Source organism: Lynx canadensis, chromosome B4 (assembly GCF_007474595.2).
Source record: "Lynx canadensis isolate LIC74 chromosome B4, mLynCan4.pri.v2, whole genome shotgun sequence".
NCBI classification, from domain to species: Eukaryota; Metazoa; Chordata; class Mammalia; order Carnivora; family Felidae; genus Lynx; species Lynx canadensis.
Genome location: NC_044309.1, coordinates 48,677,773 through 48,696,625, shown reverse-complemented (window position 1 = coordinate 48,696,625; position 18,853 = coordinate 48,677,773). Strand labels below are relative to the sequence as shown.

General features: G+C 37.7%; 1 protein-coding gene across 1 annotated transcript in view; it reads right to left on the bottom strand.

Annotated features, from left to right (window-relative positions):
- Window positions 1-18,853, bottom strand: part of PTPRO (protein tyrosine phosphatase receptor type O) — a 113,625-nt gene that overhangs the window by 76,052 nt on the left and 18,720 nt on the right. Inside the window, exons 3-9 of the mRNA XM_032593773.1 lie at window positions 16,046-16,204; window positions 14,165-14,317; window positions 12,002-12,445; window positions 10,005-10,166; window positions 6,243-6,439; window positions 1,678-1,798; window positions 1,136-1,329 (exon numbers count right to left, since the gene is read on the bottom strand). Of these exons, the coding sequence (XP_032449664.1) occupies window positions 1,136-1,329; window positions 1,678-1,798; window positions 6,243-6,439; window positions 10,005-10,166; window positions 12,002-12,445; window positions 14,165-14,317; window positions 16,046-16,204 (1,430 nt within the window). The remainder of the gene's footprint in view (window positions 1-1,135; window positions 1,330-1,677; window positions 1,799-6,242; window positions 6,440-10,004; window positions 10,167-12,001; window positions 12,446-14,164; window positions 14,318-16,045; window positions 16,205-18,853) is intronic.

Below are 18,853 nucleotides of genomic sequence, written 5' to 3'. Positions count from 1 at the left end.
AATCCTATTTTTGGAACAGAGTTACTTTTATTAGGTCATGAAAATTATCAATAAGTATTTTTTATTTTCCTTCCCATACCTTTTTGTATTGTATGTATATACATGTATGTATATCTGCATGTAAATAGAATGATCTACAAACAGAACTTTTAAAAAAGTGATTCATAGGTATTGAGTCAAATGTTACTAATATCGGTCTCGTTTTGCAGTTTCCTAAGTTGTATTACGCATGTGAAATAGTACTTATTTGTAAGCGACTGTACATACACATTCCCCTATTTCTACAAAAACTGGCCTCTCACGACTTTGTGTTCTCCCAGTTTGGACCATAATCATGCATCCTTGTTGGGTGGCAAATACCAGAGACATCAACCGGGTAGAGGGCAGTCGTGCACTTCATGTGTGACCTGTGCCTTAGAAATTATTCCAGCCTCAGAAAGCGCAATCTTTCCCTGCTCTCTTGAAAAGCATCCTCTAGTTGCACCTGGTTGCAACCAACCTCAGTTGGTTAAGCGTCCGACTTCAGCTCAGGTCATAATCTCACAGTTTGTGGGTTCGAGCCCCACACTGGGCTCTGGGTTGACAGCTCAGAGCCTGGAGCCTGTTTCAGATTCTCTGTCTCCCTCTCTCTCTGTCCCTCCCCCGCTCATACTCTGTCTCTCTCTCCTTCAAAAATAAATAAACATTAAAAAAGATTTTTTTAAAAAGAAAGAAAAGCATCCTCTAATAGCCTGACATCATAGGTATTTAAGTGATGTGTAGATGTTAAGAATACTCATCACTAGTGTTAAAACAGTGTCAACTAATTATTGAATGACTAACGGTAACTTTTTGTGTTTTCCTCCTAGGGACAGAGAGGGACAATAAGCTCTCAGCTCTATTAAAACGTGGATATGCCCAATTAGGGGTGAAAGCATGCTTCACATAATTATTTCTCTCTGTTTCTCTCTCTCAATCTCTCTCTCTCAATCTCTCCCTCGGAAAAAACAGTCCTACACGCAAAAACAACTAAAAAAAATCTTGAAGGTAGCAAACCACCCATGTGTATTTACAGGTAACTTTTTCTGACACACTTGGTACAGAAAGGCAAATTTCTTTACACAGGAAGTGTGACGGCTACTTAAGGAACCATTACCACTGATGCAGTTAAGGAGATAGTCGCTGCTATTTCATAGTATGTTGTCCACTCTGATGTCATTGTTGCAGGGTTGAAATAAAACATTTCAACTACATATTTTCTGAACACTCCTAAGTAAGGTCTGCTCCAGCTCAGAACCACTGCCGTAGGACCCAAGGGATAGAGCATTAAATCCTTTATTCCCGTTGGAACTAAGAAGAAGCAGGGAAGGATGAGAAAAGAGAGCCAAGAAGAAAGGTTTAATATCTTTTCGAATGTCTTAGAAATGGCTTCAAACTTCTTAAAACTAGAGTTTTTGCCCTTCTGATATGGTCATTGAATAAATCATATTTGCCTCCGATGTTATTTTTCTGAGTAATAGTTGCTAACTTTAGACCCAAGGTTATACAACTGTAGTCATTTATGACTCTGGATGTAGAATATTGGGTGAATGAGTAGGGACCCCCCAAATATGATGCTAATGACTTGGGCATGGACACTGCGTCCCCCTCCCCACCAACAGTACTCTGATAAAGTAATTCTTGAGGCTGGCAACTTACCGATAGCAAATGTTACAGGATCTGAAGGTGGGCCAATCAAAGGGCCTTTTCTTAGGTACATCACGACCTGGTACTGGGCACCGGGAACCAGATTTTCAATAATAGATTTGCTTGAGTTCACCTTTAAACCAAACACCCAACATGATTTATTTAGAGGTGGGCTTTCAGAATGTGACACAGCGGCTGGTACCATATTCAGGGACTCTTTGTGGAGCCACAGACGCCTTTGAAATCCAGAAGCCTTTGCTCGTTCTGGGGAAGGTCAGATTTCAAAATTAGCATGATTTATAGTTTATGTGAACACTGAAGGGAACCCGGAACATTCAAATTCTACGGCTGGATTTAATAAGCCCCGTGAACTGCTTTATACCATCAATGTCAATTTGAACCATGTACACTAGAGACACATCAGCCTCTAACCATAATCAAATCAGCAATACCATAAGGGTAGTCTGACATCCTAAATTGTAGTGTCAGCTAAAAACATACAAAGATCAGTGCAGGAATGTCTTTGGTCTCTCGTCACTAAGAAGCATATAATATCTAATTATAGAGAAGGAAATGACCTCAGAGATTATCTGCTCCAAATCTCTCATTTAATAGATCAAAACAGTGAAACCAGGAAATGGCCAAGGTCACATATTCAGATGCAGTGTTGGGACTGGAAGCCTAGTGTTGTGACCTCCAATGGCTGTTACAGGCAAGTCTGGGACTAAGCATCAAGATACAGTAGGAAATGCTTCTGAAGGCTATTGTGACCCCTTAAAATAATGTTGTAGAAAATATTTCTCATATAGATGAGCCCTTCTTTACTGTTCTTTTTTTTTTTTTTTAACTTTTGGTTAGGTAACAAATACAATATAGAGAAAAACAGAACCAACAGATGAATGAAATGTACATTTTTAAAAAAAAAATGTACTTATTAAAGTTAAATGTTGGCATGCACTAGGATTAATGGTTCAGTTTACAGGTCAAGAAATGTGACCTTTAATGCCTCTGATATTGAAGACAGCCTTGCTTAGTACAGAGAACACAGGTTCTCTATTCAGACTGCCTGAAATCAAATCCTGACTCTACCTCTTATCAGCATGGGAATTTATTTATAATTCTTAGCGTGGCTTCATGATTGATAAACTATAGATAATACTATTATATACCTCACAGGTGAGGATGCTTATATACCTCACATGTTTCTATTGAAACTAGAAATTCAATAAAGATAATTCACTCCTCATCAATTTTTGGCCTCTAGGGTATATAACATTGTAAAATTACTGTGGAAAGGACCAGAAAGAAATCAAAGAAGAACAATAAATGTTGACAGCTTACCTATGGTATAAGGTTTTTTTTTAAGCTTCGTTATGATTTTAAGAATAAATACAGAATTCGTGGATATGAATTTTAAGCCTTTCTAACACCAAAAACTGATTCTACACAATAGGAATTGTATAATTTGAGTTGGGACAACTTGCTCTAAATGTAAGTAGGGGGAGCAGCATACCATAATTTCTTTTCCAGTAACTTAAACAAAATAAAATGAAGTTGAATTCATAAAATAGCATTTCCGTCTCTTCTTTCCTACTCACTCATACCAGAATTTTTTGCCCATGTTTTACTTTTTTAAAAATTTTATTATTTTTACAAGTCTATTTATTTATTTTGAGAGAGACAGAGACAGAAAGAGAGAGCATGAGTCAGGGAGGGCAGAGAGAGAGGGAGACAGAGGATCCCAATCAGGCTCCGCACTGAGTGTGGCTCAGGGCTCCACCTCATGACTGCCAGATCACGAGTTCATGACCACGGAGATCACCACCTGAGCAAACATCAAGAGTTGGGCGCTCAACTGACTGAGCCACCCAAGTGTCCTTGCCCATGTTTTAGAATGTGAATTCTGCTGGAAGCCATCTAGGTAAAGTTAGCCAACTAGATATTCTCATCTGATGGAGCATTTCCTGAAGAGACAAACTATGAATAAGAATGTGTATGCTGTGCACAACTAAGCAACATTGGCTTATTTCTTTAAAATACATTTTTAAATGATAAAACTAATAATGTGCATTGCGAAAATTATTCACCCAACAGAAGAGCAAATGAAGTTAACTGGCAATTGTTCTATCCTCCTCCCCCCACTTCCATCATTTTGGGGGACAATCTTCCAGACCCTCCTACATACATATATAAATAAACAATATTATATTGAACCATATAGGTGTTGCATTATCAATGTCGCTCCGAACTTTCCTTTAAGACTTAACAACATATTATGCACATGTAGGCATGCCTGTGAATGTTAACCTAGCTCATCAATCACTCCTTTAGAATATTTAGAATAGCAGGACAGACAAAGTGTAGATTACTTCAGGGTGGTGTTAAAATCTCTTTGGTTTGATAATATTTTAGGCAACTACTTGATTCTGATTATTCAAATGACTACCTGAAGTCATAGCCACTTAAGTTTGACATCATATTTAATATCCTGAGGGTATTTTGCTAGTTAAATAAGTCAGAGAAAGGCAAATACAGTATGATTTCACTGTGTGGAAACTAGAAAGCAAAACAAATGAGCAGACAAAACAAAACAAAGCTCATAGGTATGGGGAACGGAATGGGGGTGGCCAGAGGGGAGAGGGGTTCACAGGAGGATGACATGGGTGAAGGGAGTCAAGAGGTACAAACTTCCAGTTATGAAATAAACAAGTCACCGGGCTGTAACATGCAGCGTGGTGATGACTATAGTTAGTAATATTGTATCGCCTATCTGAAAATTGCTAGGAGAGTAAATCTTAAATGTTCTCATCCCTAGAAAAAAAATTTTGTAACTTTGCATAGTGATGGATGGCAACTAGACTTATTGTGATGGTCATCTTGCAATGTATGTGACTCTTGAATCATTATGCTGCACACCTGACATTAATATAATATAATGTGATAATTATACCTCAATGCAAAAAAATATGCCATCATAACAAATTCATCCTAGGGACATGATTCGATTTTTTAATAAGAAGCAACTATGTGTATATACATCACACTACTAAAAAAAAAGGACAAGAGGGCAATGGTGTTGCAAATAACCTTGGTAACAATTAATAAACACCAACTCCTTTCTGCCACCCTGTTTTCGAATATTTGCTAAGCTGCCAGCTGGTATCTGTGCTTTTATCCCTCTTATTTATTTATCACTCTTTATTTATCTTGGACCGCCTTGGGAGTAGGTACACTGCACTCTACTTAGTAAATAATGTGTATAATATATATTTTATTCTCCAGAGGATCATTCCACATCCCCTTCCCCAATTTTCATCCCATCTTTGCATTTCACTATTTCCTCTCTCCCTTTCCCAGCTCACTTGGTCTCCATTTCAGAGAATTCTCTTCAGCCCAATGCCTCTCCAATGAGGCACCGGTCCTATCCCTCTTCAGCTAAAGAAATAGGAGGAAAGATGTCTTAGCACAGGAAATACATGCAGACTATTAAATAACAGGGTGTGTAAATTGTTGGTGCCTCAACGGGGCACCTGGGTGGCTCAGTGGGTTAAGCCTCTGACATCAGGCTCTGTGCTGAGAGCTCAGAACCTGGAGCCTGCTTCTGATTCTGTGTCTCTCTCTCTCTGCCCCTCCCCGGCTCCCACTCTATCTCTCTCTCTCAAAAATACATAAAAATTAAAAAAAAATTTTTAAAAAGCTCTTCTTAGCTGCGACTAGTGAAAGGGGAGTTTTTTTCCTTTTGTACTTTTAATTTTTGAATTAGTTTTCCAGTGAGCATGAATTATTTTTTGTAGTTTAAATAACAAGAAAAAGAAAATGGAAAAAGTAAAACAAACAAACAAAAACTCCCCAGAATCTTCTGCTTGGTTGTCTCCTTGCCGGGTAAAAGTTTCTCTGGCCAGTTTTCCCAATCCTCTTGCCCCAATCCATATTTACTCATGCCCAGCTCTTTCTGTGAACTCATAAGGGCTCCCTGGGCCTTATTTTATACTCTGCAGTAACTGTATGTTCCCTTATGCTCTGTTCTCACTAGATTATAAACTCTGCAAGGGGCAGATGCATAGAAATTATCTAGATCCCCAACATCTATCAGAGTACCTGCCACATCGTAGGTCTCTTTTTTTCCCTTAAGTTTTTTAATGTTTATTTTTGAGAGAGAGAGAGAGACAGAGAGACAGAGTGTGAGCAGGGGAGGGGCAGAGAGAGAGGGAGACACAGAATCCCAAACAGGCTCCAGGCTCTGAACTGTCAGCACAGAGCCCGACGCGGGGCTCGAACTCACCAGCTATGAGATCATGACCTGAGCCGAAGTCGGAGGCTTAACCGACTAAGCCCCCAGGTGCCCCCCCACCACATCGTAGGTCTCCTGACTGAGGCATGGAAATAAACGGGAGATGGTAGTCCTGAGAGGGACAGGGAGGAAGACTGTCACTGAAGAGCCATGCACACTCATCCCCCGTGCACAACGCACCCGGGGGAGACCTCAGCACAGCCTCTCGCACCGGCCTCCTGGCTCTGCCTGTGGCTGTGCCACAGCAGGTGAATGAGCCCGTCAGCATTGTTTTCTGTTCCTTTACCTGAGTGCAGTACTGCTTTTCTAGCCTCTGGCTCTCCTTTTGTTTCTGGCAGGTGAGTGACACCACAGACACGATGGTGCCATTGTAGTTCTCTTGGGAAGACGTCCAGGACATCAAAGCGGTGGTTGAGCTTAAAACGTGGACGCTCACATGCTGGGGCTTCTCAGTCAGTTCTTCGATCCACTCTCCTGACGGGCCTGAACATTTCACATAAGAGCACAAGGGAGGTGTCATACGGAGCTGGTTGAGATAAAAGAGTCTCCTTTTAAAAATCATGTTGTTCTCCTTTGGCCCTTACAAAGATACTCAAAGTAAGACCGGCAGCTGGACCGGCACATCTGTATGTTCTCTGCCCAGCTGGTCTCACCACTGCCCGAACAGCAGTGGCAGCAGCAACGAAATCAGTTCTAGGGACAGAGAGAAGCTCTAAGTCAGCTGTTATGTGCATCTGAGGTGACGCTGGTCAATTCTCCACCTGAGAGAATCTACTTCTCTTCTAACAAACACTGGGTGGGGCATTTCATCGGTGTTTATGGTTCCTTTGCTGTTAGGACCTTCGGTCTCTAGAAATAATTACTTTGAGATTCAAATTAGCCTTGACTGCCATCGTGTGAAAAGATTTTAAATTTGGTAACAGCAGGATCAAAGAGGCGGGGTGTGACTGTATGAGAGAAGAAACAGGCAAACGGGCTGGCTCAATTATAGAAGCTGCCTGCAATCCGGGTGATCATTTGAGGGTCGCGGCGGGTTCCTCATTATAAAGTATCAGCATAGAAATGCGCACCATTAGCTTTGTTCTCTTAAGTTTTTAAAATGGTTATTAGCACAGTGCCTGACACATAGTAAGGACTCAAGAAGTGTTAAGATGGTTATTATCTACAGAAAGTCCTTGTTGAAATGCAAATGCATAACTTTTCTTTATTTGCTTAGGATACACTTCTGAGTGTCTTCCTGGGCTGGAACCCATGAAGGGAAAAGAAGGAAGTGGCTCTGCAGGGGAGAGCAGTCTCCAGCTCACAGCAAAGGGGGCAAGGGAGATAAAGACAATAAAAAATGACCGTAATAGTGGTGGCAAAGAGACCTGGCATTCACCATGTATCAGGCTCTGTTTGAAGCTTTTATATGTTTACATAGTTTAATCCTTTAATTGTCATGACAGACCTATGAGATAAGTACTAGTACTCCTTCCACTGTCAGATGAAGAAACTGAGGCAGAGAAAGGGTAAGTAGAGCTGGGATTCATACACAGGAAGGCTGGTTCCAGAATCCATGCTCTTAACACCTCCATGACACTTCTGGAGGCACTATGAAAACATTGGTTTGGAGACAGGTACGTTGACCCAGACTCAGTTTTGCTCATTAGTGAGCAAATGACTGGGCAAATGATTTAACATCTCTGAATCTCAGATGGATAAATGGCCAAATGGCCAAATGGATAAATCATAGAATGTTAGGATTGACAACTTTAGAGATCCGATACCTCATTTAACTGATGAGGAAACTGAGGCCCAGAGATGCAAATGGCATGTCCAGTGTCACAGAGCTAATAAGTGCTTGGGGCCCAACCCAGACCCCCTGTCTCCTGGGTCATTGCTTTGTGACAATTTATCATGATGCCATCTGCCACTGGGATCAAATGAGATTATACGTGTTAGAGAACTATGTAAATGTGAAGTGTTAACACTGTTATGAAGATTACTGGGGTAGCAGGTGCACAGAGAGCCAAAGTGGGAATAAGGAAAATAAGTTCACTTATTTGATAATCGAGCCAAGGTAACAGGTCATTGCAGGCCACATGGAAACGGACTTTGCTAGCAAATATTCCTAGGTCTAGTCCTCACTTGGACACTTGGGAAAGTCATGAAACTTTCCATGAATTAGTTTTTTCCACCTGAAAAATGGGGGTAATTGAAATATAAGGCTGTTGGGGGACTCATATAAGTTTCTACCTTACTTCTCATCTCTGAAGGAAAACCTTCAGAGCTACATACCTAGAAATCATAATGCAACAAAAAAAACATAAATCTGAATGAAATGTAATAAATATTAATGTCATAGCTTAACTCCCACCCAGTTTGGATCAGGAAAATGGTCTGTGAATAGAATTTAGCTGGTGTGAGACTACACTGTGTGTAGGGGCTTACTCAGGTAAGTATAGTATTTATATCTATAGTGTCCTGTTTTAAACTAAAGATATATATACAGTACACCTGAATGACCCACTACTGCAGAATAGAATATCCTAAGTGCTACAAATATTATTCTTTTATTGGCAGAGAAAAAACAAAAATTTTAGTGCCTTATATTTTTCTAGATGAATATTAATAGGTACCTCTTTGAAATAATTATATTTTGGAGCAATTCTGACACATTCTCAATAGCACTAGTCAATTTGGATACTCTAGGGCAGAGTGCCTGACGCATGGAAGTAGTTCAGTGAATTACTTGTTGGTTGAAGTTACAGCAGAATTAATAAATCAATAGTATAACCCCAGGCTAGGATTTTGTAATTTGGTATGAGAAGCGAGATGTACACATATAACAGAAATCGAGAGAAATATCGTACACAAATAAATTCTGTATTTTGTGCTGAGCACTATGAAACACAGGAGCAATTCAGAGAAGGGAAAGCTGAGCGAGGTTAGAATAGCTGCGGGAGTGTTCCTGGCTGCTCTTCACACTTGCGGTGGACCTCTACTGACAGGCCAGGAAATGGTTAATGGTTAATGAGACATTGTCAGGTTCAGAAAAAATGGAATACTAAACTTTGTCCTCATTCTCAAGTGACTTCAGGTCAAAGATCGATGTGCAAACAATTAGGACTAATCTTTCTGGATATCTAACGGATCTTTAGGCCTCTTATCAGGGACGGCATTTTTGGTTTCTTAAATAGAAATGCTACATGGGTCATTGGCAACATTTTTCAGCTGTGAAATAAGCTGATCTCTTCCCTCTGCCTCCCTTCTCATTCTCCCACCCAACTTTCTGAGGATTGATGAAAGGTAGTATTTTGCCTTTGGAGAGGGTGATAAAGTATAGGGTGGCCATCCTTTTTGACGAGCGTTTTTTATCCACTGTCTCCTGGTTTTTCCTTTCTTCTGTTCGGAGACACATCTAACTGCTTTGAACTGATTTTTGACCTCTAAACCTCTAGTGAACATTCGGATTAGCTAAAAGCATTACAGACACACACGGTTTGTGCAGCTTTTAGAGGTAGTAATTACTTTACTCTTGCCCCTCATGGAATCAGTAGAAGCCACCCTAAGACTTGACACGGGGGGTTCTAGGATGCTCTAGCTTTGTCCTCTTGTGCCAAATTTATGGCAACCACCTAGGTCCCACTACCCATGAATCTTTGTCCTTTGAATTGTATAAGCTCAACATTCTAGTGAGACCTTTCACATAGTCCAAAAATATCAATTTTCTATACGGCCTTAAACAAAAGTCATATTTCCTAAACAGTGCGTCCATGTGCTTGGAGAGTTTGTGATGGCTAGTGTAGAAAGTCAGCTTAATAAATGTTCAATTATCACAATAATAAAAAAAATCTGTAAGCTAAACCTCTGAGTAGGTCCGCTACTATTAAACATACATATATTTCCTCTGCTGTCAAAATCTCATGGATCTGGGCCTCCACTGACCTTGAAGATTTCTCAGGGTCTCTGAGGTTTGATGAATCATTGATGCTGGAGCATCATTAATCTCCCCGGTTCCATTGTCCTAGTCCCCCTGTAAGTACAACATAATCCCTTTGGTACTTACTGATATAAAAACTGAGTGATTTTGCTGACTGACTTTTTCGAGTTTCACAAGGTCCTGAGGAGCTAAAAGTTGTTACAGATAACTTATATTTCCCAGGCTCCTTCAGCTCTGCGACAAATTCATGTGTTTCTTCATCCACTGTCAAATATTCAGTAAAGTTTTCTGAATCATATGTAAAAAAGAGAATATATATGAATTGGAACCTGAAAGGGCCTTGAATGTAAACAAGTCAATTAATGAAAAAAAGTAGTTTTTAAAATATTGTTTCTTTCCTTTTGTCACGTTATATTACACATCTTGATCAAAGGTGCTACAAAAAAAAGATGACTAAGTATTCAAATTGGTTTTCATAATACTTTTAAATAACCAAACTAAAATATGGCATCGAGATCCAGAAAACTTAGGGATTCTCCTGTACGGTTTCCCAACAACATTATATGCACACAATAATAGTAGAATGTGAGGAAAAGATCAAAATAGTTGACTTTTTCATCTAGATATAAGGAATAAAAAAATAACAGGCAACAAAGTATCTTATAAATTCTTGGTGGTAGTATTAAATATCCAGAAACGCCTTTAAATAAGCTGAACTCTTTCTAGTTAGAAATAATTCTTCTGGGCAGATTTTCTGACACTTGCAATATGCTTCCTTCATCTGTTTTCTTCCAGAACTTCTAAAAGTAAAAATGATTTTTACATTGCTTCAAAGTTCATCTCCTGCTGCTTATTACTGCATTTGAAGTTGTTCTCACCCGTTGGTGACTACAATAGCCTTCAACAGAACACATTGCAGTCACATAAAAGCATGACTGAACCTGCACAGAAATACTCGTTTAAAAAAAATTCTGAGTTAAGGGATCCTATTTTCCATAGAATATATTAAGGAACGGAAAAATAAGAGACAAATAAACTAAGGGCAGACTAAGACAGATTACTTTATACAAGTAATTCCAGGCAAATGTTAAGACTTTTGACTCGAATAATTGGAAATGACAAAGGATTTCAACTTTATACAATATATGGGTATGGTTGATTGCGCTATAATCCAGCATAGAGGAATCCACAGCTTTTGATATCTTCCTCTATTAAATAAAATAAGAGCAAACAATATATAATACATCAGAGTCCATGATACTAATGCCCTACTCTGAAATAAAGCTATCATTTGGAACTTCAAATTTTGCCAACTTGACAACTTTTATCACCCAAACTACTGGACTGGAAAGTATAAAACAAAGAATGTTATTTTAGAAACAAAACAAACAGCAAATGACTATAAAAATCTACCAAACAATTTGGATTTGATTCATGACCCAAGTTTACTGAAGGCCATGGCCGTTTTTCTTACGGTAAGGGCTAAAATACAAAGAATGGCTCTGAGATACTGGATACATGAACATGAGACACAATACAGCAGCTGTAGTGAGACTATCAGTTGCTGTGCGTTTTCTATTTTATTACCAGCTCCTCTTCAGGAAAACGTGAGTGGTACTGGTTCCAGAGGGGCGCACACCCTAAGGCAAGTAAGAGTCCCTAGATAAGCAGTACACAGGTCTGACCCCTTTGGGAAAGCAGCCATCTTGTCAGGAAGACTGTTTTGCTGCATGCTTCCACAAATTGTGTCCTGGAAAACAGAACATCTCTCCAGGATATTTTGTAATTGTGATGGTTACAACTTTAATCAAAATCTTTCCAAACGTAAGGTTTCCCTCAGCGGCCGGGGGTACGTGACATGGTGGGCAGTGAAACGTGTCCTGTTGTCAAAACTTGCAATTTATACACTTCCCGAACCTTGGATGCTGATCCTACCTGTTCAGTTTTGTTTTCTAATCTCAGTCCACATTGCTACTCAATTAGACTTTTCCCTTCCTTACCATTTATCTTGAAATCTTAACTGTCTACCAGCAGTCTTTTCTTCTAAATTTAGTTTGAAAACATTTCAATTTCCTTTCCTTTGCACATCGTTTGCTACTTTCACTGATTTCCAATTACGTTACCTTCTCTTTCTATGTGGATATGGAACCCATCAAAGGCAGTGGGTGGTTTGGGTGGTAACCAATTCAAAATCATTTGTACAGGAAAAAATGAGAAGGAGCCTGATGTTGATTTCTCAGTGTCACCGAGTGTACTGTTATGTTCATACTCCACGGGAAGTACGCTGACAAAGTCATCTTCGCTTTCAGGAGCTGTCGATGCGCTGCCCCACCAGTACGGCTGGGATGTAGTTTCGTAGTCACTGCTGTTAAAATCAGGCCAACCAGAAGAAATGTTGCCAGAGGGCATTTCTGGGGTTTCGTCTGTAAAACGGAAGAGTCTGTCTTTTCCCATTGTATCTTGTGATCTCATGAAGGATTCCTCTGGGAAACTGCCACTCTGCTCTTCCCAATTGTTCTTGTTCAAGTTTACAATGCGAACTGAGATATTTCGAGGTGGGTACGGGGCTGTAAGGGAGACAATGTTCATTCTCGAGTGATTTTTAATTCTATGACAGCAAATAGTTATTCGTGAGTCAAATATGCAAGCGGATCTACAAAACAGAGGTTCGTTTTACTACTACTACTATATAAAGATAATCTACATCGAGAACTACTGTGGTGTTGAGTACACATTTATCTAAGATTTTGCGCACGATGTATTCACATTGGTGTATCACCACTCATATTTCAAATACAGTAACGAGTGATAGTATGCTTGTCCAACAGGTAATTTCACCATGCCCAAAGCAGAGCTTTGTAAATATTCTTCGGCTTATCAAAATCTCCTTTTAAAGCAATTGAGTCTCGCCACTGGATCTTTCTTACCAACAAGCAGCTATAGTGTACTTTAGCTATCAAGATAAAAATGCTCCCTGTGACACAGCTGCGCTTAGAAAAGGTAAATACATGTCTCTAGAAACAATAACACACATGTTAGAAATAAGGCTTCACACCTTACCTCTCTAGAATGAAACATATGAGCCCCAAATCAATTTGTGAATTATGGAAGTATACTTTTCTAGAGGGAGAACATTGTGAAGGCACACCATATGGTCTCTACCTGCAACAGTTTCTACCTATTCTTCAAAGAGCAGCTTAAATATCACTTTGTCCATGAATTTCTAATAAAAATTAATCTTTCCCTCCTCTGTGCAGTTATATAACTTTGCACCTCTTATGACATTTATCACCTTCTGCCATGTATGATTGCCATTTGTATTGTATCTCTACCATTTTTTGAGGACAGGGAACCTATCTCACCAGATTTGGTCTACATCTCTCACACCTAGAGCAACTTCCAGGTAGAAGTCACTCAATTGGTAATGCTTCCTTAGTTGAACTGAATAATTAAAAATACAAATAGATTCTTATTTGTAAGTGATTTATTTGTAAGTGTATTGTAACTGAATAATTAAAAATACAAATAGACTCTTATTTGTAAGTGTATTGAGGTGAATAACTTATTTAGCTGAAATAATTTCTTTGTCTTGGTCTAATTAATGAAAATCATAGCATCTTAGAATTCAGACTGGCAGGGCCTCAGGGGTGATCTATTACAGTCCATTCCCAACGTTCATATGAAAGGCATCTCCAACATTCGTAATGAGTAATTTAGGCAAAGGTAATGTCATTAGGCACAGGTAATGTCAACTATATTGGCATTGGTGACAGGCATTGAGTATGTGTGTATTTATGTCCATCCATCCATCCATCCATCCCATAACCGTGCTTCATATTAGTGATGCTACTAAAATTAAACACTCCAAGTTTTAGATACATATGAATCCCAATATTTTCCTTGAATAATCTGATATTCTGTACTAGAACATCTCTTATCTGTTTATCTGCCATATGAGCATTTTACCAGGTTATAGAATAATAGATGTCTACTTGGTCATGTTAAGTCACTTAATTGTAACTTTTAGTCGTATCATGTACTATTTTCCAAACCAAGATTGTAAGTCTATGATTACATTGATATATTTTAGATTTTTTTTTTTTTTGGATATTTTACTCAGCTCCTCTTACACTGATAGAGAATTTGTTTAATACTATTACAAATATATATGTATCTCATTTCTTAGCTCTGGAACAGAATTTTTCTTAGAATGATAGAATATTTATATGCAACAAACATATAACTTAATTTTTTTTTCACTAAATTTGATTCTTCAGAAGACTTACCAGTTCTATGTTGTTTGGGTTCATGACTAACACCACTGTACTCCACAAGAGTACTTTTATTAAAAGTTGCCTCAGATACCAGCTGAAAAGTGATATTACTATAACATATTCCTGGCAGCCAGTGATTAAATACTGTTTTTCCCTTAAAGAAATCTGAGAAGAAAAAAAAAATCAATTATATTACAATTCTGGTCTCCTCAATGCCACGTCTGTTTAGGAAGTTCTAAACAATCATAATTAAATTGCCATAAAATAATATCCCCTTCAACTTTTGGCATGGTCAGTAATACAAACTTGGCATAAGGTTAGAGGTGAAAATTCGGATCTTTCGGTCCAAAATCCTGAAAAGCTTTTTCCACAAGAATTGGATACAATTGGAATTAAATTTTTATTGCAGGGACATTTGGTGCATTAAATGGAGAAAATAGTATATAGAAATTATCAAGATTAGGTTTATGCTAGCCATTTACTTTATGATAAAAATCAAAGATAGTTTGCCACTTTATGACTTAGGAAAAAATAATTTTATAGGACGTGTTTTCACTAGGCTCACTTGTAAAAACTGGCCCATTCTTAAAGTAGAATGGTTTATCTGCGAGTTGGCAGATAGCACTTGATCAAAAACAGAAGAAAATACAAATCTGGATTTCATTTGGAAAACATTCGGAAAATAATAAATTTAAGATTCCAATCCAAATCAGAAGAAACATGGCAAAGAAACTAAAAATATCACTTATTGAACTAAAAGCCAAAAATACTTTAACAATTAATTAACTTAAAAAAGAGAGCATATTAATTAACTTATTTTAAAACTGCTGGCTTTAAACTCAACAAAAATTCCACAGACCGCATCTCAGTCATTCATGAACTTGGATTTGCAGGCAATCACTAAGCAAATAAGGTCCCGTTTATTATTTTGCAGATAATCTGTTCTCATGGAAAATAAAAAATGTGATTAATTTGTGGAGTTCATGATTATATTTATTTCATTTTTTAAAGTTTCAAAAACTATAAAATCGATGCATGTGTTTTAAACAATGTCTCATAAAAATATCCATGGAAGAAATGAGTTTGTAAAAGCAACAAGTCAAAAGGACACTTTTCTAGATATCATGCCCTGTGTAGTTTGGGACCCATTTGCCACCTCCCTAATACACGTTTCCAGTTACAACCAGCCAACAGAGAAATGTTACATGTCGTATCCTGAGAGTTCTAGGTTCCTTTCCTTCCCAATTCACTCCCAATGGAGCTGAATGCTCCCCTTCCACCCTTCCTTCTCTATCCTCCTCTAAGAGTCTACTCAGAGAAGTTGAGCAGGTTTTTTTGAGATTGATTCCCATAGGATTGTCTTTCTCCTTTCCCATCAAGACAGTACAAACAATGAAACCAACTTTTGTATTTTAATGCATGAAATCATTTAGCTGGTCATACAGATAAAAAATACATCCAAGGGTACAAAAAAGCATTATCATTTGCCTTTGAGAATAGTCTTGGACCACTTCCAAGTCAAACTTGGTGGAAGGTGACTTTCTAGCTTCTTAGTTCTAGAAATGCCCTTCTAACACACCTGAAGGAAGTGGTAGGGTGACGTGTTTCTAAGCTTAAGTTTGAATTTATTTCTTGTACCAGACATGCTGCACATATAAAGTGGTAATAATTTGAGTATTTCTTATGCTTATGCATTGCACGTGGCTCTAGCAAACCAGATGTTCTAAGATTCATGACAACAAGATTTTCATTGATTAATACTTCTTTGTAATGGTTCTTTCATGGTCAGATAGTGAATCCTGAGACCTCTTTAGAGCAAGAGAGAAGACCTTTTGGCAAACATCATGTAAAAAGGAATCGTTATCATTCATCACTCTTCCTTTTGCCTCTTACCTTTATATAGCATTGTTCGGAAGTCTTTACCTTCCCAGTAGCTTATGTTTACTCTTGTGAAAACATTATATTTTTCTGGATAATGAATTTCAAACAGGACTCCTGTTTCAGGAGAAGGTTTATAGTCATATATTGAAACACTGGTTACAGGTAGGGGTTCTGCAGAAGGGAAGTACATGGAGAAAGGGGAAGTGGAGGAAAAGGGACAAAAATCATTATCAGTACTTGCAAGTACCAAAAATTATGCCTATCAAAACCTTATATACTTTTATTATCCATGAGCATTAAACTGCTGCATACTTATGAGCTGACTGGTCTACTTAGCAGTAACTAACAGAATACATTTATAAGGTGTTTTGTGCCTTTCAAAGAACTTTCATATTCATTTTTCCACTTGCCTTTGCAACAACCCTGAGATCTAAGATGAGCAAATGTAAATACTGCCATTCAACCGATAAAAATAATGATGATGATTCAGAGACTTTAAATTATTTGTTAAAAGCAACTTAAGTATGTGGCAGAGCCGATGTCTTCAAATTCCTAGTTCATTTTTCTTTTTTCCAAGCCAAGAAAACTTGATATTAAAAACAGACCTGCAGCAGAAAATACATTTGGCCCTGACCAAGGATAAATGTTTATGTCATCTTTTATTTTTGTGTGTGAAGTTACTACTTATTTTTCTATATTAAATGCAAACCATCCTAGGTTGTGAGAATCATAATTTATGGTGTTTATCAAACTCCTCTTCCTGCAGAAGTTTGAAAAAATGTTCATTTATATTTCGCTTGACTTATTAATTCATTACAAACTTTTTAAATACTCATTTTTTAAAACTGCAATTTAATGTATGTGTGCATCTCCTCCATAACCCATTCTTCAGCAAAAATCTTGTAAAATAATTGAACTCCTGCACCCCTCTTATGGTGCTGTTGGATAAGTTTTACTTGAATTCATTTTATTCGAGAAAATCTTTTAAATAACTTAGTTTGGAGTCAACTATTGTATTACAGAAAAAAATAAATTTGATTCACAGTGTTGTCATTAGCAATTTTTGGAAATCATCTATAGTCCAAAGGGAAGCAATATCCTTACTTTAAATTTTACACTTTTAAATTTTCAATTTTGATACCATAGGACATCAAAATTTAATTTAACTTATTCCACAATTATCAAGTACCTACCTTGTTTCAATCTACTTTGTCTCAACCAATGAAAAAAATATTTTTCATTTTGCCCTCCAGGATCATAATCTATTTTAGCTTTTGCTTTTGATTAAAGAGATCCAGGAAGGATTGAAGCAACATGTTAAAGCTTTGATTTTTCCTGGAATTTTCTTAAAAAACCAAGCCAAACTATCAAAAAGTCAGGAAGGGCCTTCAGATTAGGGTATATATTGTGATCATGTCCCTATAGACTACATGCTATGTTCTCTGGTTAAAATGTTTCTATTTTATCTTTGATGTGTCCTGAGTCTTCCTGCTTAAAGGTAACAATTACAGAGTGAATTCACTTTGTCATGTTAGCAAACCCACCAACCAACCCCTGAAGACTCTTGAGTATTGCTCTTTGATTAATCCCAAAGAAGTTTTGAACTATTTGAAGGTCTTTCTTTCAACCCAGTCCCTTTACTAACCCAGGGAGTCTACCAAATCCACCTACTGCCTCTGGATCTAAGAGAACCAAAATGAAAGCTAACAACAAAAAGCAGCCACTGAGCACGGACTCTTCCAGGCCTGGAGTCCTGTTTCCCACCCTCACCAGGGTTCTGTCTATGGAAAAGTGAGAGACCCACCCAATCTTTCATTCCCTGTGGCATGGAGTATGCACATCAAAGCCACAGCCCAACTTTGAAATTCAAGAGATAGATGAGGATTACAGCATGGGTATTTTATTTTGTGATATTTTTTTTTTTCTGCTGCAAGTTACTTAAATTTCAACTAAACGAATTTTAAAAATGCCTATTTGCATGTTCGCTTCTTATAGTTCTCTGAGCTTCAACCTAAGTGACCCAGGTCAGCTATAAATTCTAAACTGCAAGCCCAGGCATTACAGAGGCAAATTCAATCCAAGAATTACTATTTTCAATAGCACTCAAATGCATTCTCTAAAAATGTTTTACTGTCTCTCCAGTTCCTTCCCTCATTCTTTTTCTTTTTTGCAGTTAAGGGGTGTGCTATAAACCAGAGCTGTTATTATGTGTTTTTCAGTGATGGCAAAGTTAAATTCTGATCTAATTCAATATTCTTTCCTCTTTACATTTCCATTTCTTGCCTTGGGGACCAGGCTGGACTAGATAAAGATATAGAATTGTTAGAATATGTGTATCATTTATTACTTTTGCTTGTTTATAACTTTTTTGTCCTCAATCTTTTTATTGTTCCAGAAGTTCAACATTACAAAATATATTTGTAACTCCCTCATATAACTTACTCAGATCCTATTTGCCTTCCCACAATGGCCAGAAGTCAATTATTACTCTGAATCTGGTGGTTATCTTCTGATGTGTTTTTATTTTTATATTTATATGTGTACGACATCCATGTGAAATGTTATTTTACGTGTTTTAAAGTATGTTAACGGTCTCATATTATATGAAGCATTCTGAAGCTTACTTCTATTACTTATCACTGCTTTTGAGATTTGTCCACCTTGATTCGAGTATTTCTAGGAAGTTTATTTTAGTGTTCACTTCAGAATTATACACACTATACTGTTTATCTGTTATTTTGTTAGATTGCTTTCAGTCATTCACTTTTGCAAATAATGCTGCAATAATCTTGGGACATGTTTCTGGAAGCTGGAAATCCT